The sequence below is a fragment of the Carettochelys insculpta genome, chromosome 5 (assembly GCF_033958435.1).
Source record: "Carettochelys insculpta isolate YL-2023 chromosome 5, ASM3395843v1, whole genome shotgun sequence".
NCBI lineage: Eukaryota > Metazoa > Chordata > Testudines > Carettochelyidae > Carettochelys > Carettochelys insculpta.
Genome location: NC_134141.1, coordinates 22,219,738 through 22,244,793, shown reverse-complemented (window position 1 = coordinate 22,244,793; position 25,056 = coordinate 22,219,738). Strand labels below are relative to the sequence as shown.

The window sequence follows — 25,056 nt, the reverse complement described above, 5'->3', positions numbered from 1 at the left end:
TCCCAACCCCTGCTTCCTTCCCCAACATTCTGTGTTGAATGACAGGCAGCATCCTGACCCCCACCACACCACTCTAGGGGACATGAAGGACCATCATAGCTTCACATACACTGACCTGCGCAATCCACAGTTGCTGTAGCTGTAGGTAAAGCAGACATAAATGTTATTTCCCTGTGTTAAGTTCTGTTTTATTAATGCACTTGCTTTTAAATTTCTCTGGTTTTTGCACTGGTTTTGTTACTGAATAAAACTCTATTATTGGGGAAATAATTAATCTTTATTATGTTTATCTTTATATGTACATAACATATGCAGCAGAGTGTCCAGACATTCGGAAAGCAACCAGTTACTTGTTACTGAATGGTGTGACACAACTTATAGGATCAATGACAAACACTCACTGATAATCATAACAGTACAACGAGCACCAGAGCATTACTAAAGGGCCTAAGAATAGCAGGGCTGGGTACAGCACAGTACCCCAATATGCATTATTGTGGCTCAAATGCTTTTTCATAGCTTCCCTAAGCTGTATAGCTCTGCACTGAGCTCTTCTACTAGCCTTGGTGTCTAGCTGGTCAAACTCGGGAGACAGGTACCACTGCGTGGCCATTTCGAAGTTTGGGGCTAGTGTAGACGTAGCCTTTTTGTCATATTCTGAACAGTCCTATGTTCTTACAGATATGAGCGTTATGCATGTCCCCTGACCAGCCAACACTGTCAGTGAAGCATCCCCAGTGATCCACGGGTGCGTGTATAGCCATAGAAAAATAGCCCTTTCTATTCATATGTTCTGTAGCAAGCTGGTCTGGTGCCAAAATAAAGATACGTGTGCCAGCGCTTACTTCCACCACAGTTTGGGAACCCCACAGTTGCAAATCCATCCGCTATGTCCTGCACACTGCCAAGAGACGCAGTCCTGTGTATGAGGAGATGGTTAATGATGCTGCATATTTGCATGACAAGATGTCATTGGATGTTGCAACTCCCAACATTGTGTTTTCCAGCTCCCACATGATTTCCATTGACCAGCAGCAATCCAGCACTGCAGGTTTCCACAGTATGATCACCACATGCTTCTCCGTTGAGTGCAGTTCTCATTCTGGTATCCCTGCACCAGGGGCTGGGGTGAACTTGGCACACAGCTCCAGGAATGTGATCTTGTGCATCCACAAGTTCTGAAACCACTGCTCCTCATCCCAAGCCTGCATTACAATGCAATCCCACCAGTTGTTGCTGCTGGTGTTGGCTGGTTGTGGAACATGCATAACACTTCCATCTTTAAGAATGCAGGGCTGTTCAGAACACTAAAAAGGAACCTTTCCTGGCCCCAGAAGCAGGGTTCCATCAACTGAAGCTGGTCCTTGATTTCCACCAACAATTTTGAATTGGTTCTCGCTATGACCCGCAGCAATCTGTCCTGCAAGATCTCCTCATGTTCTCTGCTCATTCAATTATTATGGCTCTGCAAACACCAGAGGATCTTGTTTCCTGTGCTTGCAACAGCTATGACAACAGGGCTGATTTATTCAGGTTCCATGCATCTGTCAGAGAGGATGGACAATGAGAAGGGCTGTGCAGGATTGTGGACTTCTTTGGAAAAAAAAAAAAAGGCATGGAAATTATGAGCTATAGATGACAGTATGGGATGGAAATGGTTACAAGCTACAGGGCTGACCCCTTGCTCCCAGTTACCCATGCATGACTCGTTTTATGTTCCAAACATTCATTGCCAAAACTGCCCAAAACACAGTGGGCGTTTCTACACGTGCCACTTTTTCCGAAAGTGGCTTGCTAATAAACGGCCTGAAATATGCTAAGGAGGTGCGGTTGTAAATTCCCGATGCCTCATTAACATAAGGTCGCATGATTTGGAGTCCGGGAGACGCTCTTCCGGACTCCAAAATGGCATGTAGAGACGTGACCCTCGGGGGTCTTCCGGAAGGAAGTCCTCCTCCCAGAGTCCCCTTCTTACTGAAAAGTTTTGGGAAGAAGGGGCCTCCGGAAGACTCCCCCAGGGGCAGTGCTTCTACACGCTGTTTTGGAGTCCAGAAGAGCGTCTTCTGGACTCCAAATCATGTGACCTTATGTTAATGAGGCAACGGGAATTTACATCTGTGCCTCATTAGAATATTTCGGGCTGTTGGCATGTGTAGAAATGGCCAGTGTGTGAGAGGGTGGTGGGTTTCACATGCACAAGCAATGTGCTAACTGGTGGCTTTTATATTGATATAACTTGTCGACCAAGGATTGTGGTGAAGCCATGGCCTTAAGTATGAAGGCAAAATAGCAGCTTCTGCCTCTTTTAAACTGACTGACTGCCACAATGGTTTCAGCTAGCTGCTTCAGTGCAGAAGACCAGAGCCCCTAACAGTGCAAGTAACAGGGTTTTGTTGTTCAATCATGGCTGATTGAAATAATCCGAAAGGCTCATTTACTCCTCAGAAGCAGGAGGATGGGCTGTAAGACCGATGGGCGTGTCAGGGAGCTTTGGAAACAGACCTGCTCGTTATCATTGAAATTTCAGCGTGAATAGTTTCCTGCAGCTGTGATCTTCTCTGGCTCTTCTATTTACTTTCTTTACTGATTCGCCAACCTCTCGGTGCCGGCAACCATACAAAACTGGCAACATGCCCCTCTTTAAAATTACTGCACTAAAGCATCTATGGGAAAACAACATAGGGACTAATGCCTTGTAGAATCTTCACAAAGTAACACATGGGTGAGATTTCCCATCGCCAGTGCAAAACCAGAGTAAAAGGGCGTTGTTTGTAGAAGCTGGTAAGGGCTTGGGATAAGTAATCTGTCTCTTACTCTACAGCAGGCGTGTGCAAAGTGGGGGATGGGCTACCTGAGGAAGAGTGTGAAATTTTACAAAGAAGGGGCAGCATGATTGCCTGCTGGGTCTCAGGCTCATCCATCTCATTAAAAATGTTGAAATATGTTACTGTTGTTTCACATTTATATACTGATTAAGTCTGTTTTTACATTCTACAGACTTATTTTCATACACCTGCCAAAAGAGTTTTTTTCGTATGAACATAACTGAAATTGCCATCAGTTTGGATTACATTAGGTTGCGGTAGGGAGGTGAGGAGAGGGCCTGCTAATTGCAGGGATGAAAAGTGGGACCCAACCTAAAAAGTTTCCTCATTCCTGCTCTACAGTCAGATTTCCTGGCAACCCGATAGCCATCCATCTAGGGCTGCTGTTCCTACCCTAATCTTGTGGATCCACTTCTATGTAGAATAATCTGCAATATCCCACCCAAGTGATAGAAGGCTTGTCTACTTTTGACATGCTTATGCCATGGTCTGTGTGCCTGGAATGTAAGCTGGAGCAAGGATTTACGCCTTGGGCAGTTCATACTTCTCCATTGCTATGTGGCTGGATTGTGCAAATAATATGAGACATGGAGTGGGTGGAACTGCCGATCTTCACTCTCCCTAGGAGGCGCAAGCAGCCTTGTTTAGAATGTGAAGCCTGTTTTGGGGAGTTCAGCCTGTGGAGGGGCCAGTGTGGGAAGGAGCTCCTCCACAACTCCTTATGTATAGTCTATGTAATATGCAATTATAAGTAAAAGGTAATATAAAATCTTTAAAAAGTTGAAATCCAAACAGTATGTTGGAAATGACCTGAAACCCTTTAATCCAAAACAGTCTTTCAAGGAATTCTGAAAATTTCTTTTTTCCTTTTCCCCTCTCTGATTTGGAACAAAGCCAGATTTCAAAATCCCTGAATCCTCCAGGCAATAGAACTTCCATACTCTGCACAGCCCTAATGATTTGTGAGCCCTAGGCTGCGCAGAGCTAGCAGGGACTCCAGTTACCTGTTTGTGGGGGACTGCCAGTTGTCTTCGTCACTAATACAAAATTCATAAGGTAGGGAATTCTCCCTCCCTTCTCAATTTCCTTGCAATGGCCAGGGAAACATTGCCTTAAGGATGTCAGTCTACAGCGCACCGGAGATCCCAGCTAACAGAAGGTTATGTTTGCAACCAGAAGGGGTAGAAACTTGGAGTCTAAATAAAACTTTTAACTGCTATGGGAAGTGATGGCTAAGTCATCTTCTTCCCAGGGAAGATTTCCTATTTCCCATTATGAAATGGGCAGGTAACCTTGAGGTGGTGCAATACATAATCAGGGGAAACATTCAGTTGCTGAGCCTACCAATACAGAATAATCTAGTGAATGTATGTAATGCACTCAGTATGGTGTTTATCATTTGCCACAAGCTTACTGAGGACAGGACAAGGTTCAGTTACACAGAGGAACTGAGTCACTGTATCCTAAGTTATCCTTACACTATGTTCAAAGTTAAAGTTGCCTAAGGGAAAATGTACTCCATGAACTAAACCAGGAGTTTTGCTGTTGTTTTGTAGTAACAACAGTGTGTTAGCTAACTTCTTCAAAGTTTACTCAGATTATCATCTGCTATAAAGCAGGCAAGACATCCTAATCAGAGCAGGGGTATATATGTACGTTTGCATATACATGTCATTCTCTGGCCTTTCTGGAATTTGCTCCATCCTTGATTAGGCATAATACTTTAAAGAAAACATCCAGCACTTCCCAGGGTGGCTTTCATTCCCAGGAAGAGCAAGTCAATTTTTCCCTGTTTATTCTGTGCTTGACCAAGCAATTTCTCAGGAATGTTGCTCCCCTTCATTTGATAAAGACCAGGACTTGCAAGTTGATGACCAGAGTATAAAGATTTCCCAAGTATAAAGTTGCTAATTTATCAGCAGCTAGGTCTTTTGTCTTCTCTCTCTCTCCGTTGCTTTCTGTCAGAAGGTTTCTGTAAGACCAGGAAGTTAAAGGTGCACAACAACTTAACAAGAGCTTTCATAACAGTAAAATGTATTGCACTGAGTTTCCATGGTTTGACTGCTCTGTAAATCAGTGGTGTCCAATACGCTTCTCGTTGGCCCTATGTGGTGAACGGGGCAGAGGAGAGTGGTGAAGTGCAGCTCAGGAGAGCCGCACACATGGGGCACCCCTCTGGCCACTTCACATATGCACCCGGCCACAGAGTGGAACAAGCATGTGGCGGCAGTGGCAGAAGCAGCTCCTCTGGCCCCAGTGAGCTGCAGCCGCATGCCGGGGCAGCTCACGCAGCGGTGGCTGCAGCTGAATTCCAGCGTGGCTTCCATGAGTAATCGGCTGCGGTGGGAGGAGGCGGCACCTGGCTGATGAGGGGGGGTGGGCTGTGGCAATCCCTTACATCCCTTTTGGGCACCACTGCTATAAATGGGCCAGGGATTTGGAGGGTCTAAGTAAATTCCCGCTACGGTAAAGGAGGATAATAAAATACTGAATACACTAATGTTTTACTGTAAGAAAGGCACTGGCTCTTACTGAATGTGAATCTCACTTCCAGGATTTGGGCTTCTTTGATCCCTCCCCCCAGTATTTATAATCTAATTATGGATTTCTGACAGCTGTCGTTACAATTATTTGAAAAGTGATGGTGCTTGGGAGACATGGGTCCCGCATCACAACACTCACCTCTAAGAGCTCAGTTGTGCTTCATTAATGGACATCTATTGTGGGAAGGAGGTAGAGGCAATATAGACAGTACCTGGGGAGTACAGCAGGGGAGCAGCCCACTGCTCTCCTGTTTCCAGTGGCCTGCTGGTTGATGTATGTGTTGAGGACAATGCCTTCATCTCCACTGAGAGTGGCTAGTGGTGCTACCTCAGGATAATTCAAGGAGTACGTTCATGACCAGCTCTTTGCTCACATTGTGCACAGCCAGAGCCAACCCCCACACAGTGCAGACACACAGAGTGCTGGATAATCTGAAGATGTGTGTGGCATGAAGCGGTGAAGGTTTTTGTCCCCCCGCCCATTGCCCCCACCCAGTGTGTGCAGTTCTGTGCAATGGACTTTGTGACTGCAATGTGTGTGTGTCCACACGTGCATGTGTGCACAAACAAGGATTTACAGTAGAAGCTCATTAATCCATACTAATGAGCAGGAGGCCATAGAAATATAAAGTTGTGCTTAAGGTTGTGGCTTAGTGAATATGCAAAACATGCAATTAAAGCAACAAACAAACAAGAAGTCCCCCAGGCTACTGTGTCAAATAAACTTACAGCAGAACCTCACTTGTGATTGGGCCAAGACTTTGCACAAGCTGGTAAAGTTTGAATGCTGTTGATGCAGCATTGTACCACCGGCTTTGTATAAGCACTCCAGCCTTATTTATGGCACCAGGATAGGGCTAGGAGCTGATGAAGTATTCTGTATTGTCTTGTAGGCAGCACAGAGGCAGAGACTTCAGGCTTCATGAATCCTAAAAACAGCTCATACTGTTCTTCTGCCTGTTTTCCTAGAACACTTGACTTATTTCCAATATACTTGTCTTTATAAGTGGCTATTAATTCAGAGTGCAGAATCCTAGAGGTTAGATAACTGTTCTTTGGACTGTCATATGCAATTTTATTCAGATTTGTTTTCAAAACAGCCAGATTTTCTTTGTAAGGTCAATTTGAGTGTTTAAAATTTTCATAAATATTGTTAAAAATAAGCCAAAAAAGGAGATATGAACTCTGCAAATTCTAGTAAAGGATCCTTCTATTAAGATTTTCAACTACAGGTTGTACGTTGCTCGTTTGGCACTCATCCAGCATCATCTGTAATCCAGCATGATTTTAGTTGGTTGGATGACCATTTATCATGGGTCCCATAGGCTACGTCTACACGTGCACCCAACTTCGAAATAGCTTATTTCGATGTTGCGACATCGAAATAGGCTATTTCGATGAATAACGTCTACACGTCCTCCAGGGCTGGCAACGTCGATGTTCAACTTCGACGTTGCTCAGCCCAACATCGAAATAGGCACAGCGAGGGAACGTCTACACGCCAAAGTAGCACACATCGAAATAAGGGAGCCAGGCACAGCTGCAGACAGGGTCACGGGGCGGACTCAACAGCAAGTCGCTCCCTTAAAGGGCCCCTCCCAGACACACTTTCATTAAACAGTGCAAGATACACAGAGCCAACAACTAGTTGCAGACCCTGTATATGCAGCACGGACCCCCAGCTGCAGCAGCAGCAGCCAGAAGCCCTGGGCTAAGGGCTGCTGCCCACGGTGACCACAGAGCCCCGCAAGGGCTGGAGAGAGAGTATCTCTCAACCCCCCAGCTGATGGCCGCCATGGAGGACCCCGCTATTTCGATGTTGCGGGACGCGGATCGTCTACACGTCCCTACTTCGATGTTGAACGTCGAAGTAGGGCGCTATTCCCATCCGCTCATGGGGTTAGCGACTTCGACGTCTCGCCGCCTAACGTCGATTTCAACTTCGAAATAGCGCCCAACACGTGTAGACGTGACGGGCGCTATTTCGAAGTTACTGCCGCTACTTCGAAGTAGCGTGCACGTGTAGACGCAGCCATAATGTCCCATGGGACATTTATCATAGTCCCATAACATTTGTTCAGAGCCAGCAGTCCTGGCTCTTGGTGTTTTATGCTATTTTTAGTTGTACTTTACCCCCAAGTGTCTTCTAAGAACCAAGTTAGCCGTGGAAGTGTTGGTAATGCTGCTAGACCATAGTGACCTCCTGTTGTCTGGCAAATTCTCTCATTTGGCACTGATCAGGTTCTGAAGGTGCTGGACTAAAGATGTTCAACCAGTTCTAGGGCACATTTTGAAAGCCAAATTTTAAAACAGTTAGGGGAGGCATTGTCCCTAGGGGCAAAGATGCTGAGGGTGTGGTGGATGATTGTAAGCTAGGTCTTAAAAGTTTGGCTATCCCTTACCTCCCAGGTATTAATGATTTAAAGTTTGGTATTACAAAGACAGGTGCTAGATTAAACTAACAACATTGCCAGACAGCACTGCAGTGGTGGATACAAAGTAATTTGAATTGTGTTATTGAGAAGTTGTGCATTTTGATGTCTCGTAACTTGAATAAGCACTTCTATAACTGATTGTGAATTGTGATATTTACTCGTATCCTGCCCCATCCCAAAATCATATATTTATATTCCTTGTGAATAGTCTGAAGTAGGACTTTTTGGAGGGGTAAGTTAATGACATAAATAACCTGTTATGCAGTTTATTGTACCTTTCCTTGAGCAAATTAGATGGAATGTTTTTTAATAACCATATAGCTATTTGCCATAATTTTTATACTTGTCATGTGCAGATGCTTTGGATATAGATTGATATAGAATTACTTGAAATGCTGCATATAAATTAAACGTTAAAAAGGTAGCTACAGACAGGCTAAGCAGCACAATTAGAATAGAATAGTTGGTTTTGCAGTTGCTGCCTGAAGGACACACCATCCATTTCATATCATATGTCCTTCTTTTGAAAGATGATCACTGGGGTTCAAGTAACATTTCAGCACAGCAGGAAACTGCATAATTTATAATCCTTTAAAAAACAAAAAACAGAAAACTACTTTCCATAAATTAAATTTTTCTCTCTTTCTTCCTCCCCACAGATTGGAGCACTGAAGGATTATTACCACTTCTACCATAGTAAAACAATTAAAAGGTCAGTTCTCTCAAGTAGAGGTACCCACAGCTTCATTTCAATGGAACCAAAGGTAAGACAATTCAGCTAGGCAAGCATCTGAGGCAAAAGCTTCTGCATGTTTAATTTGAAATGTCATGCCAAGAGACGTTTGCCTGGGTGGCAGCTTGCATTACAAAAGCTGATATACGATCTGTCCAGGAAGGTACATTAAGATGAAACAAAGACAAGTACCATGTTATTAACTGGTGCGCTATCCTCAGAACATAATGTACAGGGTTGTTTGTGGGGGAGATGCACTGTAAGAATTTTGTTAATGTAGTAATCTTTATGCCCTGCCTTGCTATCTTAAACTGCCAAGAATAATTTTAACAGGCTGCTCTTTTCTTTGCTAAGTGTCAGCTGCCTTTGTGAATGAAATTGTGCAAAGTAGGATAATATCCTCGTGGTTGGTGGCATTTTTTGGCTTTTTATGGTCAGTTAGTGCAGTCAGGGAATTAAGATTTGCATGTTATTTTCTTTGTCCTTTTACTTAACCTTTTTCCTGATTTTATATTAGGCCTTTTTTATTTGAAGTGTGACTTCTCACTCTATATCACATCTTTAGTCTTACTAACTTTTAGATACTGGGTAACTGAGGGCATTGGGTAATACTGACCATTCTGTTACAGCATTGCATAATATTTTATCTTGGAATTGTGGCTGGGAAAACATTTTTATTGCAAGCCTCTAATTTCAGTGGTTTTGTAACTTTAGCCCCAAAAGATCTTAGAGTTGGAATTACTTGCGTGTTTGAGCTACCAAGAAGTGAATGGTTTTAAAACTTTATGAAAAGTTATGACGCTTTTTTAAAAATTTTATTCTTGTACCAAAAAACATTAATGGTTTTCAACAATGAAGAAATTTTTAGCTCCTTTATTAGCACTTGGAGTATGTAAACATGGGATCTGGATCCCCCTCACTGAGAAATTTGTGCTTTACTAACCTTTGAGAGAAGTTAAGTATAAAAGTTTTCAACAGACAAAAGCGGAATGCTGCACATGAGCAGTATGTCATTTCCTGGAGAAGTAAGTGTGACACGGTGACAATGAGTGATGAATCCTGCCTCCCTAGTGGTACGGAGGGCTACCTAGAAAGCATAAATTGAGTAGTGTTGCTGTGCATTGAAACAGGAACAGAATGTGGGGCATCTACACAGGAGGTTCTGACACACTGTATAGCTAAACCCCCTTCTCTAGGGGCTCCATCACCCTTGCTGTTCAGTTTATTTCAGTGATAAACATGGAGAGAGACTGGCTGGAGGGTCCATGAATACTCCAATTCATCAAACAAAATACCAAGTGCTCCCATTCCCTCATAGGTGATAGTGCAAATGGAGTGAACCTCTCTTGTCCAGCACCGTTGAGATCTGAACGATGCTGGACGAGAGAAGTTGCTGGACGATGGGTGGTCAATATTTTCTAGCATACTACCAACACTTCCACTGCTTAATGGGCTCTTAAAAGACATTTAGGGGTAAATTACAGCAAAATAACAGCACGGAACAGTGGGAGCCAGGACCAGTAGCTGTAAACAAACTTTATGGGTCCATGGAAACGTTGGCCACCCCCATGCTAGGTCATCAGCCAGCTAATGAAAATCCTGCAGGACTGCAGAGTTTACTGGATGAGACCACTCCAGATTAGAGAGATTCAACCTGTATTTGCACCTTCTTATTAGTGACTCTGGTTATACCCTGCTGCTGGGTGGTCCTTTGTGGACCACTAACAACATTTCTAGATTAGAGCAGCCTTCAGGAAAATGTGGGGAAAGGTTAAGACAGAGGTGAGCAAAGAATCAGGGAGACATAACCACTTTCCTGATGGCCCCTTGCGGCTAGCCAGGTAGATTTTAAAGTCTGTCCCATAAAATACTGCTGTTGTACAGTTGATTGATAACCCTAATAATAAATTTCTTAATTTTATATTTTTTTAAATTTATATTACTACAGCACCCAAAAACTCCAATGAAAATACAAGTCCCATTATGCAAAACACTGTATAAACAATGAAAACACAGACCCCATGATGGTGTTGTGATTCTAAGACAGTTTAAAAGCAGCTTCCTTGCAACTTAAAATCCTTTTCCAAGTGACAAAATAGAACATGTGCTTAATTATTAATTTGATTTGAAAACAGGGAATTATTTTTGAACACAGAAAGGATGTAAAACTGCAAGTATACCACACATAGTAGATGTATAATAGGAAATAGTAAGTTTTTAGCCAGGTATTTTAGCCTGGTATTTCCAAACTACTTGTACGCATAGTGTTGTCTTTGACTATGTGATCGCAAAGGCATGGAATTCCAAACTGGCATAATCTAGTGTACCTCTATTGATTGCAATGGACCTATGACATTTTAAACCAGATTATGATCTGCCTGTGTGTGTGTTCACCCCTTTTTCTAGATATTAATGAGTTTGGAAACATATTAACTTATCAGGAATAGGAAGATACTTTCCATATGGTAAAATTATGCCTCCAGTTCCTATCAGTTCAATAGAGCTGGCCCCATTTCCACTAGTTGAGAATTTGGGCCCGGACAATTCATTAATACTACCCTGGCCCCCCACTTCCAGAAGGGGCATGGTAATGAGTGGAGCAGAAGATGCAAATGAGGCATGGATTAAAATATCTCACACCTCATTTGCATATCCGTGCGAGTTCTCGCTTCCGGAAGATCCCGTTCCAGAAGCCAAAGCTGCCATGTAGATGGGGCTCCTTTGGAAGGACATGGGGGTCCGCCTGAAGGAAATCCCCCTTCTGGAAGACCCTTCTTCTGCAAACATTCTACATGGCAGCTTTTGCTTCTGGAAGGGGATCTTCCAAAAGCGAGATCTCATGGGAATATGCAAATGAGGCGCAAGATATTTTAATCCCCACCTCATTTGTATCTTATGCTCCGCTCATTTCCATACCCTTTTATAAGGGGGTGCTGGTGTAGACGCGGCCTTTGAGTTTCCTGTAAGTTGTTCTAACTCTAATAAAATTTGTTCACATTTATTCTATGTACACTTGCAAGAATTTGCTTCAGCCTTTATTTATACCCTGCACACATTATTGAAAGGATACCTATTTTAAAAATGACATCTATAATTTTGTGGGTAGTTGCCAGGCTTTTTTACACAGACCAGATCGATCCAAAACTGGCCTTTTGTCCACACATTTAACTAATTAATTAGTTAAGTATACATGCTCAGGGTTTGGTTCTCATTATCATTTTTTAAAAAGCCATCTACACCACTCTGGCAGTGTAAAAAGGCCTTGAAGTGGTCATGAATCAGAAGTATTTGGAGTACACGTTTTGAAAATGTAGCCCAGTGTTTACATGAATCTACTCCGTCTTTAAATGAGCGTGTAAACAATATGCAGCAGCAGTGTTCCCTGTGAGCTGTGTGCTTGTGTGGCTGCACAGGAGAGATTCTGGTGCTGCCCAGCTGATTAGCAGAGTGCCCACAGCTATGCTTTTTCTACTGGTGGTGCACATTTCCATGTGCCTTAGTGCACATAACAAATGCATTCTGAACCTGGATGGAAAAATCTGCCTGTGCCTGGAAAGAATATGCACATGCATGGACAAGATTGGAGGAAATATTGGTAGAATTTTGTCTGTTGCTGGAAATTATATATTCATTATCTTCTTCAGTGTGTCCTTTTGCTCCTTAGCTCAAGAATGTACGTTGGCCCCATCAAGAGAGGATATGGAATAGATACTTTTAGAGGAGGAGCAGTCACATGTAGACATCCAGCACCCTTAATGGAGTCTGGCACAACATTCTGTAAAGTGGAGGGGTTCACAGCTATCTTTCTTCATAGCAGCCTGGCTAGAGCGGTGTTCCTGAGCTCCTCATCACTGGTCGCGGCTTGCTATAAAATTGACAGAAAGATGGGCAGGAGAGGGGCCTAGAACCAAAGCAGGGCTCAGTATAATGCACCAAGTTAAACTATTGTCCCAAGTCTAGTGATGAGACAGAACAAAACTCGCTGACTTCTAACAGGCTCCACCCCCACCACCTGACTCTTGTAGGCTTCCCTGTAAACCTCTCCTCAGCTATCCTGGGCTCCTCAGTCATCTATTCATTCACAGACTGCTTTGAAGAGTCTTTTAGGAACTGTTAGCGATATGTATGGAGGTGAGAGGTGATGGTCCATGTCCATCCATGACTAGTGAAGGGAACTGGAAGCTGCAGAGGGTGCTGAGAAGCTTTCTCTGCTTTCTTCTGTGCCTAGCTGACTTTCCTTTAGAATCAGGTTGGCACAGAATTCCCCTAGGCAAGGAAGGAGTGGGAAAGGCTCCCCTCGGTGTTTGCCCCAGGATTTTTCTTTATGTATAGTGTGCCAACAGAAGGGGTTGCTAGCTGGAGGGAGAGCTGGAACATGAGCATGATCTCAGGTCACTTGTACGCTGCTGTGCTACAGCCATGCGTTACCTGTAGTGGTGATGTAGACTACATCAGCCATGAGAGATTTTCCATGCCACATCCCTGTGTGGTCTGCAGAAGCATTCTTCTTTCAGCTTAGTTGTGTGTACACTGGGGGTTAGGTCAAGTAACTACAGCATCGGGGAATGTGGTTTTCCCTGAGCACTGATGCTAGGCTGACCAAAGTTTACATGTGGACCAGGCCTCTGTTACACTGGTGTGAAATCAGGAATTACGCCAGCATCAAACAGGCGTAATAAGGTCAGAACTGAGCTCTTGTTGCACTAATAAGTTTAAAGTAGATGTCAGCAATGAAGTTAACCACACATCACAGTAACACACACATATGAAATACACAAGTCTATATGGGATGAGCGGAGTCACTCTTTTAAAATTTTAAATAAACAAAGGGCAGCATTGAACAGCACAGAAAACCAGCACCAGTGGCTATAGTGTATAACCTGCTCTGGTACAAAAGTATCTGAAAAATGAAGCGAGTATACGTGACTGAGGCGTAAGGCCCTGTAGTGCAATGCTTCAAATAAATCTGCACTAAAAATCATGTTTTCTTAATAATTGTCCATTAAGAATTTCATATCTATGTCTTAATTTCTAATGAAGTAAATGCAATCTAAAGGGTGTCCAGTTTTGTTCATCAAGTCCCCTGGGTTCTGCATGACAAGAGAGACGGGGATCTGAAAAATAAAATTTTGCTCAGAGCAATGCTGCTTAAGTGTGAAATTAATAATTCAAGTACCATGTTGTAATGCCATCAGTGAAATCTTCAGTTTACAAATGGGGAAGGCATTTACAGTTCTGGAGTTTGTGGGCATTGTTTTTAGTCTAGAGTCATCTCACCTTTAGATTTTGTTACATTCCATTCATGTAGTATTAGTTTGGGTTTAGAACTTTTTCACACTCTGAAAGATGAAAGGGTTTGAGGCCCTGGTCCTACTGAAATCAGTAGCAAAGCCTGGACTGACTTCAGTGAAAACAGGATTGGGCTCATGTGGCTGACATCTCACGCCCTCACTACCCAGTCCATGGTTGCAGCAACAAGTGGAGTGCTGGTACAGCGAGAGTGCTAGGCAGCCTCTGGCACTTTAAGCATTGTGACTCCTAACTCTGTTAAGAGCAGATCTACGTGAGCTGGAGCTTAAAATGCCAGGTTTTCTCAGCACCACGTCTATACTGGTTCTTCTGCCATGGCTACCAGAGCAGAACTGGGGGTGACAACAGTGACAACTCTTAGCCCAATGTCTTCATGTAGACAAGCCCCTATATGCAGAGCTGTCCTGAGAAGGATTGCACCATGGGACAAAGTCAGGCTGGATTGTTGATAGAAGACAGTTGTGTTAGCCCTAGAACGATAATACAGGTTCAAACTCCCTTGTCTGGCGCTCTTGTCTGGTGATACCGCTCATCTGGCAAGACAGTGGATGTCACTGGATGAGAGAGTAACTTGGCAACCCTGTGGCTGCAAGCTAGCTGGGGTGCAGAGCACTGTTGGCAGCCCCAGTCATGGGAACCATGGCAGGGGAAGCAGGGGGACGCCAGTAGCCTTGCAGCTGGGAGCCATTTGGGGAGCAGAGCCTTGCTGGCAGCCCCCGCCTCAGGGAACTCTACTAGGAGTAGCCCAGCAGCCCTGTGGGGAGAAACCTGCAGGAGTGGGGTCCCCACCTCCATGCAGCCAGCCTGACATCTCCTCATCCAGCAAATCCCCCCGTCCGGCACCACTCAGTCCCTGAGAATGTTGGAAGAGGGAGGTACAACCTGTAACTGGTTTTCCCTGTAAGCTGAAAAGAGGATAACTCCAGTCAATTAGGAACACCCAAGTCCAATTAAGAGCCGCTTGAGACCTCTGAACCTCCTCCTCCCATGATAGATGGGGAGGGGAAACAAGGTCCTGCAAAGCTAGTGGCGGCAGGGAGAAAAACTTCTGCAAGGTGGTTTGTGGCTCTTGTGCTTGCAGGGGAAGCTACCTAACAGCCTGACTGTTCAGGGAAAAGACAGGCACACTAGGAACAAATACAAGGCCACCAGCCTTCAGAGTGGGGCTAGGGAAGGGTTTTTCTCTTTGTTTTGTGTTGGAACTTGTTTCTTTTTCCTTTTTTATTTCAAGTTGTTTTGTTTGGCCGAGGGGCACTCCAGTGGGAAATAACGCGCCCCCATGTGGGCGAGTAAACACTGACTTCAAGCTGTCCCTGTCAGAGGGGGAAGTGCTGAACCTACCAAGATGAAGGAAGAGCCTTGCCACAACCTTCTTCAGGATAGCAGGGTGGAAGTTTGTGAATAGGTAGGAGGACGGAATAGTAGCAACCACAAATAAATCATCATGTTGCTATGTAGTAGTGTTTGTGCCAGTTTACAAATGCCTAAACAATAAGTTTGACTGACATGGGGTTTAGCTAGCTTTAAGGCTGGGAAAAAGGATGGATTTCACCGCAAGATTATGGGTTTGTTTTGGCGAAGATTCCAGTGCTAAAGTTGAGAAGATACTCTATGGGAATTTTGCCAGTGCAAACAGAATGTACTTCTCTCTTCTTGATTGGCATGCTTGTTACAGGTATAGAGGTGACTTGAGGTTTTCCACCCAAAAATTGGATGGTCAGGAAGATGTTGTTCAATTATTTCTAGGTTTAATATACCAGTACTGAAGTCTTAGATTTTGTGTGTGTGTGTGTTAGAGGAAGGATCAAAATTAGATCGTCATATTGTGAAGGGCCCTCTGGTGAATTTCACAGTGGGACAAAACCGTAGGCTTTTAAAAAAGTAGTGGTTTGGACTTTCAGCTTAGTGCAATTCTGTAGAGGAGTTCTTATGGGTAAATTTGTGTTTAGCATTAACAGTGCTAAGTTGTTAAATGTCTTTAGTAATGAAAAGATTTTTGTTAGCCAAACAGAATGACAGAGCTGTTCAGCCATGAGGTCAGGTGAATTACTGATGCCTGTGTGTGCCGCCATAAGCATATGAGCCCTCAGAAGACAAAGAATCAATATTAGTGGGTAGCAGATAAATGGCAACTCTCCTGTTATTTTCCACGTTTAAAGCTTGATCAGTGAATTGGAAAGGTACCATAGCAATGAAATATTATCCCCATGGGTGCTCCATTTTGTCATGTCTCAAACTTGTTGCACCCGTCATCCTTTCTCCTTAATCTTAGTCAGGATCAAGAGACAGTCTTTCTGTTGCTCTCCTTGCGAAACGATCCTGCTGTTGGGTGAATTTAGACCATGAATTGGTTACTAACTTACAATGCATGCAAGTGCAAAGAAAGATTTCACATTAATGCCTGCCTCCTGAGAATTAAACACTGTTGGATATGATCCTGGACAAACTCTTAATAGATAACAGTGTTACAAGTTAGATTCTGTGGTAATCACTTTTGTTTTAACACCCATTTTATGACGTTACAGTGTGTGTGCAAGAAGGGCTTTCCCCTTCTGTTTTATTGTGTGAGTGAAATTTATGCTATGAAAAGACATTGATTTTAGCAGTAATTTAAACCAGGAACCAAACTGTGAATCACAACCCTTCCCCTGGAAAAGCTCTTCCCCCTCTGCACCCGCTTAGTTGCACCCATCAGTGCATTGGAGAGGGAGAAGTGAATACACTTTGGCCCTGCCTGCCCATTCTCTATCCACCTGCAGCTGTTCTTCCCTCCCCAGCACAGAAACCCATTGTTAGTCTGTACAATGCAGTATGCCATTTGGGATTGGCATCTGAAGGCCTCCAAAAGCAAAAGACTAGTTGCTAGTTAACCCTGGAATACAAATACTGTTTTGAGTGATCAGTGATATGCCCATTGTTCCAAGAGTGTGGCCAGATTACAATATCAGTGGGGTGACAGGTTGCTATTTTTCATCAATCAAGATTTTAGTGCATAATTGGCGATTCTTATTTCTTTATCTACATTGCATAGACAACTATAAAACAGGTAATCATAATGCTAACATGATTGTGGTTTAGTGCTAAAAATAAATACAGTAAACTCTTCCATATCTGGCATTCTATCATCCAGAACTCTCAAATAACCAGCATTTTAACCATAAGTAAATTTTTACATTTTCCATAAGAACAGTATAGTGAAAGTAAATACAAATAAATACAGCAAATACAGTATAGCCACATTTACAAAGGCAGCCTCTGTTGACAGAGGTCCCTGTCACCAGAGAAACCTCAGCAATCCCTCTGTTGACATACAGGCTGGGCCTACACTTGCCCCCAACTTCAAAAGGGGCATGGTAGTCAGGGTGATGGGAGATTACTAATGAAGTGCTGCAGTGAATATGCAGCACCTCATTTGGCTAATTTTCCCTGTGGCAACTTTGAAGTGGCAAACTTCAAAGTGCCAGCATGCCTTGTAGCTGGAGGCACTTCAAAGTACCCATGCAACTTTAAGTGCTCTTACTCCCCAAAATTTTGAGGAGTAAAGGTACATCAGCTTCTGAAGTAGTCTCCATGTGATGCTGTGAGTTGTTATTCCATTTACATTGCCAGCAATGGATAGATAGAAAATTGTCGGAACATCTCTTTCAACGATAACTTCTGTAGACAGATGCTTCTAGTGTAGACATAGCCAATGTGCATAGATAATTTGGGATATCTCTTTTTATTAGTGAAGATAACGGAAGATGGAGAGAGCTTGGAAAAAAACTGCATCATGTCCTCCCTTGTTTATTTTAGGATCATTTCAGAAAAAGTGAACACAGGAGGCTGGAAAACCTCTCTCATTCCCATTGACTAGATATCATCTTCAGTACATCAGAGCTGCCCCATAACATCACCAACATGTGTCACTGGCAGAGCTTGGATTCTCTTCTCATCTGGGCTATTGACTTTCTGTGTGATGGTGCTCAAATCACTTCATCTCTTTATGCTTCAAATTCCCAACCTGAAAAATGGGAACAAAGTGATGTTTACCCAACACATTAAAAAGTTTTGAGAGCTCTAGATGAAAAGTGCTCATTAAGTTTTATTTATTAAAGTCTTAGAAACCACACTTCATTTAATGGATTTAATTTACTTGTGTTTCAGAGCATTTTATGAATTGACACAATTAATTTTTAATGAAATAAAATGTTCTGTCATTCTAAATCCCACACATATAATCGACTTAGAACCAGTTGTCTGTGTTAATATGTTAGTCATCACTTATGTAAGACACATTTAACCTTGATTGAAGATTTGACGTTGTTTGAATTTTTTCAGTGTTCTAGTGACAATGGACTTGACCACTGTGGCTGACACTGAGGTGCCAAATACAATAACGGTGCAATATGTCTATTTGCATTTGTTTTTGCAAAGGATCCAAACCAAATAGCTAAATGTTCTTATAAAAAGTAACTTCATATCAATCTGCTCTTTGTCTGGTAGCCACTGAACTGAGTCCACAACTCTCATAATAATCCAGACTCTCTCAATTTAAAAGGCCTCTTTTTTTCTTTTACCATGGAGAGGCTAGAATACTGTCTGAATCCATTTACTCACTTAGTGGTTACTGTAGATCAGACAGTCCCAAGAAGGGAAGCTGTATAGTCCCATACTGTCACAAATATTGTGGGAAACATGCTTTCCTAGCTCTGGCTCTGTAGGCTTTCATCTAGGAACCTGTTGTATTTAGGGACAGTGTTCAGCCCAACGGTCTGTAAATTCTGATTTCTATTTCCCATATTCAGCTTAGTGACCTATTTGCTCCAGTAACAAGGACAGGCATGTCAGGCAGCATGCTACAGGAAGAGATGAGCTGGGTGTTTTGGTCACCAAAGGAAAGGTGTATGAAAGCCCTCATGTCTGTCTAAGGTCCTTAAGTCCTTGCCTTGGAGAGACGAACTGTCTTGTGTAATGCCTCCCAGATGATAGCATCAAACGAGCTCATGACTGCGTGCTTGAGAAGGCAAGCTCATGTTTGTACACTTGGAGCTTATCATGGCAGGAAAAAAAAAAGTCTTTTATTGGAGCAGAGAATATTCAGAACCTCTAGTCAAATAAAGAAACACATGTTTATACTAGGCTACCTTCAAAACCTTTCAGTGTTACAGAATATGCAACAAATTGACACACACACACACACATTAACAGCTGAGTGACATAAAATAGATAACAAATATTTCAGGAAGCACTAATCAGAACACTGTAACCTCACTTCAATGGTCTAATTGGAATCTAAAAGGAAAAGTGTTCAATGAAATGTCATTGAAGGAAATGGGTTCTTGGTTTTCATTTTTCTCTATTATTTATATTATGGAGGGAATTATGAGGTCAGGAAAACTGAGCCATAGCAAAATGACTGTTGTTGGCACTCTTTTATGTCAAAGGAACAAGATTGCTAGCAAGCTGCAACCCATTTTACTGCCCTGATTTCTCACATGGCTTAAACAAATTCTCTTCTATTTAATTCAGTCTATTCATTAATCGTGCACTGCTCCAACTTTCATGTAGTCTGACCTGCAGAATCTGACAGATATTACCTAACTGGAAGAACTACCAATGGTTTTTGAGGTGTGGGAATGAAACTGCAGTTGAGAAAACATTTGAGTTACTTTTGGCTACTGAGGAAGGTAAACTCAGCTCTTTTTCCTGTTTGCCACTGGGAGTTGGACTACATTTTTCCCTGAGACTGGATACATGCCTCTTTCACAGGTAGCTGCTTGTAAAATGTTTTAGAAGATGGCAATGGTGTTCAAGAGTAGCAGTAATCTCAATGTTTTAGTAGCAGCAAACTGCACTGCCTGCTGGGAGACAAAAGTGCAGGAGCTCAGGTCACAGGCCAAGAAAAAGGAGATGAAGTCATCTGTGTTTTTGATTTAAAGAAGATCGAACATTCCTCTTACTCTTCCTCCCCTGCAGCTTTGGCTTGAGATAACAATCAAGCTGGGTCCACTTGGTTTATAGTCTGAGAACAGAGGCAAAAATGTCAATTGTCAGTGAGATAAGGGTGATCATTAAGGCTAATGTCCTGCCTTCAATGCGGCACATTGCCCAGAACCAGTAAGGAGGTATAATGGTAAAAGATGCTCCTGACCTTTGCCTAATTTGCTAAAGAAATGCAAATATCCAGAGCACTAAGGCTAACCAAGAAGATGCAGATTACTGGCCCAGTTCTGGTCTGGACTAAATGGCTTGCTAATGGAGGCAAGAATTCAGGTTTTATTTATTTATTTATTTATTTTGGTATGTGATCAATGTTTTGTGGCAGCAGTGGCACAAAGTGGAAAAACTTCTGAACAAGGAGCAATCAACTTCCATTTTTAGTTGTCAAAAGCAAGTAAAGGTTGAACTTTTCTAGTCTGGCACTCTTGCATCCAGCAACATCTGTAATATGGCCTTATTTTAATTAGCCAGACAATCACTTCTCATGAGCGTGGCCAAGTTTCCCATGGTCCCATAAGTTTATTTACAGCCAACAGTCCTGGCTTTCAGTGTTCTGTGTTGTTATTTAGCTCTAATTTCCCCCAGTTGCTTTCTAGGAGCCTAGTAAGCAGTGGAAGTGTTGATCGTGCTGTTAAGACAATATTGACCTCCTGTGTCTTGGCAAATTCACTCTTTCAGCACCGGGCAAGTCCTGAGGCTGCTGGACTAGAGACGTTAAATCTGTATTAAAATAGAAAGAAACATTTGATTTCATTAGAAAAGTTAAATGTTTGGGTGAAACAATCGTGACTGAATTTTGCCACCGTGTAGTTTATGGCAGGGATTTCCACAATGGCAAAGTACCATTAAACAAACTGCTGCGTACTAAAAATTACATCAAGTAGAGCATGGTGATTTCTTTTAAAACAGAAACTGTAATCTACAACAACTACTTCCAGCTGTATTCTGACCAGCAGAGATACCATTCAGGCATGGCTGGATCAGGATATCAGTCAAGGTCCCCATGGATCACTTGGTTGGGGCTGCTCTGTGCTGCCACCACAGCCCGCAGCGGATTTTCTGCCACTGCTGCCACCGGGATCTGTGCAGGCGGAACAGTTGACAGCTGAGCAAATCTCTAGACCATTGAAATTACTCTGGATTTACACTGGTATTACTGAGAGCAAAATTTGGCCCAGTGGGAAATTTGTCTGCGTAGGAACTCATTTAGTAAATGATTTGAGGTTGTCAGAAAACAGCAAAAGCATATTTCTCAAGGACTTAAATGATTCATAGCCAGCGTTATAGGACTTGCCTAAGGAGAGCGAAAATCCATTAGACAGTTCAACAGAGCTTATTTTAATATGATCATCACTCCAGTAATATAAACATGAAACCCCAAGACATTTCAAATGTATAAGGTGATAGAATCCAAAGCTAATTAAAATACTGTGTTAGAGGGTTTTTAAAATGACAATCCCCCACTGGATACTTGGCTCTCCATCTGATTCAAGAATTCCTAAGAAGATGCATGTAGACATATGTTAGTTAAAGATGTGTCATGTCACTTGGTGTTCAGTGCAATATTAATACTAACCCTCGTGGTACAATAAATCTGCACAGAAAGTATCATGCTAGCCCTGTCACATTAATGTTATATTTAATCAAATGGTGTGAACTTAGCCTTGGGTATCGTACAAAACAAAATAATTGAAGGTATTTCAGATTTCTATTTCCTTATTATTTGCGAGCAGTGACAAACTTCCTTGTCCGGGGAGGTAGAATGGTGTATATTAACCTATTAGTTGCAATAAGGCAGGAGTGAAAGTCATTTTGGACTTGGGAAAGGGCAAGTTATCCCTGAAACTGATTCCAGAGCCTATGAATTTGTTATTATTACCGCATATCTTAAAGGTAAAAAGTTATGAAAAAGTGCGGCTAGTCTAAAGAACTTGGTGGAAGGATTGAGGATGACGTGTTTAAAACCACAAGACTGGGCGTCAGGAGCCCAGTGGCTAATTCTCAGCTTTGTCCCAGACTTGCTGTGTGGTGTTCAGCTGTTCAATTAGCGCCAGACTGTGGCCTGCCCTTATGTGGTGCAGAATGAGGAGGCTCCAAAGAACCTGCTGTCTGCAGCTCAGTAACGGAAGCCATAAATATTGGGGCTGCTGAGGGCATTTTCAAAGCAGTAGTGGTGAGTGGGGGAGAGTGAAACCACCATAGCCCCTGCACACAGGTCACCCATCCTGCCCCCACCCATGGAGAGGAAATCATGCTACAGCTCTTCTAAAGCAGAGGTGCCCAAAGTATGTTTTGAGCCCCTCTCCAGAAAATAGATGTCTCCTCACAGGAAGTGGGTAAGAGAGGGGTGGGAGTGGCATGTACTGACAGAGAACTCATGGGAAGGCAGGGGTCGAGAGAGGGGAGTTCTCAGGATCCACAGGGGTTGATGTGGGGAAGGACTGTGAGGGTGCAGGGGTGATGATGAAGGGGTACCCAGTACGCCGGTAGGAGGCTGGGGGTTACTCATACTATAGCAGCTGAGGAAGACTTTTGCTCTCTGCAGCAGTCAGTCAGTCTCAGCTGCTGGGATCTGGTTCTTTGTCCATCTCTGTCACTGACTCACAGGAAAGTGCAAGGGGGTTGTGTTGAAGGCTCAAGGTCAGAAGGAGAATGGAAGGCTGCACCTTGTGCAATCTGACCCCCCTCCCCCTGCTAGGTAGAGCTCCCTGCTGACCCTTTCCTTCCGTGTGGCCTTGACTGCTTCCCAAGAGCAAGGCCAGTCCAGCAGGGGAAGGGGGCCAGCAGGAGATGTGGATGGCACTCTTGGTTCTGGGCCCTCGGGACATGCTCAGCAGGGGCCACCTCCAAGACAGGAGGTAGTACTCCCAGAGCATAGCCTTCTGCTCCCAGCTTGTGGAGTCCTCATTGGCCTCCTTCAGCAAAGGAGGGTAACTGCTGATTGGTGTTTGCTGAAGCTGTGCCTCTGGAGTCATGAGACAGATAAGAGGTCTGGCAACTGAAACTGCCCACCCATGCTGCTGTGTCTACTTACCTGTGAGACAGAGCCCCCTGCTGACCCCTATCCTGGCCCCATCACGTCCTAGCACCCCTCTGCTTTTTCAGATGGATGATTTTATAGAAGTGCAAAAAGATTTTTAGCTACAGCAGAACCTAGGCTTGTTTTACATTTAAAAGTTAGAGCAATGTAGTTCCATCAGTCACCTACAGAGCACTATGGGATTATACTGACATGGTACAGAGCACTATGGGATTATACTGACGAGCAATAGAGCTCTCTGTGAACGTGTATATATGCTAAGATGTGATATCTGTATCACTATGATGGAAAGATGGATTAGCTGAATATAACTAAGTGGATAGACATATCCACAACAAATCCAGTTGGCTTTTCCATGACACTCAGACTTGAAAAAAATATGCATTGAATTTCTGACAAGCCTTTTAGGTGCTTTGTTCCACAAGTCAAACTATTATAGCCTGCCCTGCTGTTACATCAGATGCATTTGTACAGACACAAGTAGTAATTTCAAACATTTTCTGCTTCTTCCTTTTTCCCCTTCCCCACCTCCTCCTCCTGACCAGATTGTCCTGACATGGTGCTTCTTTCTTTTTTTACATGCCTTTTCAGAATATGTGTAGCATAATTATGTCAACTGCTTTGATTGTGGATAGACACTGACCCTTGTTGAAGGAGCACTTTGTCAATCATTGTGAATGTATCACTTAGTGCCGTTGGATTCATTAGCTTTTATCCAACTTTAGACTTCTGCAGTTTATGAAATGGCATCTGCAAATCATTTCCCATGCTTGTGACTTGAATCAACAGCTACTCTGTTCTACAGCCTTCAACTGTTTTTATGCGCGGACTACCTACCGTTACTGAGAAGCTTGAAGTGTTGCTGCAGAGATGAGGAAATTAAGCGTCTTAGATTTTTTTTAAAAGACCGTCTCTTTAAAGCATTTATTTTGATAATAATACAAAGAGCTCACCAATAATCTTTTTTCCCCAAATTTTCTAAATGAAAATGAACAAAAGCCTTTCATGTGTCAAATACATAAATTTACATGTGACTTAGGGTTTTGCAGTGTCATCCTAATGCAGATAAGACATTTTAGTTCTACAGATTGTACCTCATTTGTCTGGCACCCTCAGACCTTAGTGGTCCCAAATGAGGGTATTTGGCAGTAAAAGGGCTGCCCCCTGGGTGCCTGGGGATGGTTTCCACTCCTGCCAAGCTCCCCCCATGGGGCTGCCAGGTTTCCCCGACCCAGCCAGGTTCCACACTGCTGTGGAGCTGCCAGCAGGGTCCATGCCCCAGCAGGCTCCCTACCATGGGGCTGTGGGATTCCCTTGGCCTGGCTGGGCTCCTCACAGCTGTGAGGCTGCTGGTGGGTCTCTATGCCCTAGTTGGGCTCCCCTGTAGATCTTCAACTTTGTTGGTATTTGTACTGTTGAAATGTGAACTGAAAAATTGAGAAGGCTATCGTGTACAGTTGGCATGGGTTTGTCGTTTGTGACGTGGACGTTACAGGGCTAGGAAAATATGCAAACTTCTATTTGCTGTTTCCCATCCTAAATATCTGCTTCCATCTTTAGTTCAGTCTGAGATGACATGAAACTCATTTCCATATTTAATGCAGTTTAAGGCTCTGTCTGTGCTGCAGGGTTTTTCAGAAATAACTTCTTTTGGCCTTCTAATGTCTAAATAAGTTATTTCTCAAAAGAGCGTTCACACTACAAGAGCATTTTGAAATTGAGCATTTACACTGCAGAACCCAGTTTTGAACTAAGAACAATGACGGGATGTCTCCCTGGAGGCCATTTAAATCATAATTACCTCTGTTTAGTACACATTGAGTCCATTTTGAAATTGAAAGGGGGAGGGGTTGGCAAAAGTTTCTCATTTTGTTGGATTATTATTTTGAGTTAAATGCCCTGTTAGTCCAGAATAACAAGCTTTGCAGTGTGGACACACGGGGAGAGGGGTGTTCCTGGAAAAAAGATTTTTTTCTGGGGTGCGGGGGGGGGGGGCGGAGGCGGAGGGGGAAACAATGTAGACAAGCCCTGAGAGACAAATTCTGTAGTCTTTACCCAAGACTTCCCAGGCACAATTCCCATTGAAGTCAGGAACAGTTACAGAGAATGGGCTGAAAATATTGGCTCCGAGATAACATCAAAACAAACACCAAAAATTGTATTTTTACAATTTCCATGTTTCTCACAT

At 43.2% G+C, this 25,056-nt stretch overlaps 1 protein-coding gene across 5 annotated transcripts in view; it reads left to right on the top strand.

Annotated features, from left to right (window-relative positions):
• Positions 1 to 25,056, top strand: part of PCSK5 (proprotein convertase subtilisin/kexin type 5) — a 361,111-nt gene that overhangs the window by 29,846 nt on the left and 306,209 nt on the right. For all 5 annotated transcript variants that reach the window (XM_074994754.1, XM_074994752.1, XM_074994753.1 and 2 more), the window contains exon 2: positions 8,463 to 8,567. In XM_074994754.1, the coding sequence (XP_074850855.1) occupies positions 8,556 to 8,567 (12 nt within the window). In that variant the 5' untranslated portion in view covers positions 8,463 to 8,555. The remainder of the gene's footprint in view (positions 1 to 8,462; positions 8,568 to 25,056) is intronic.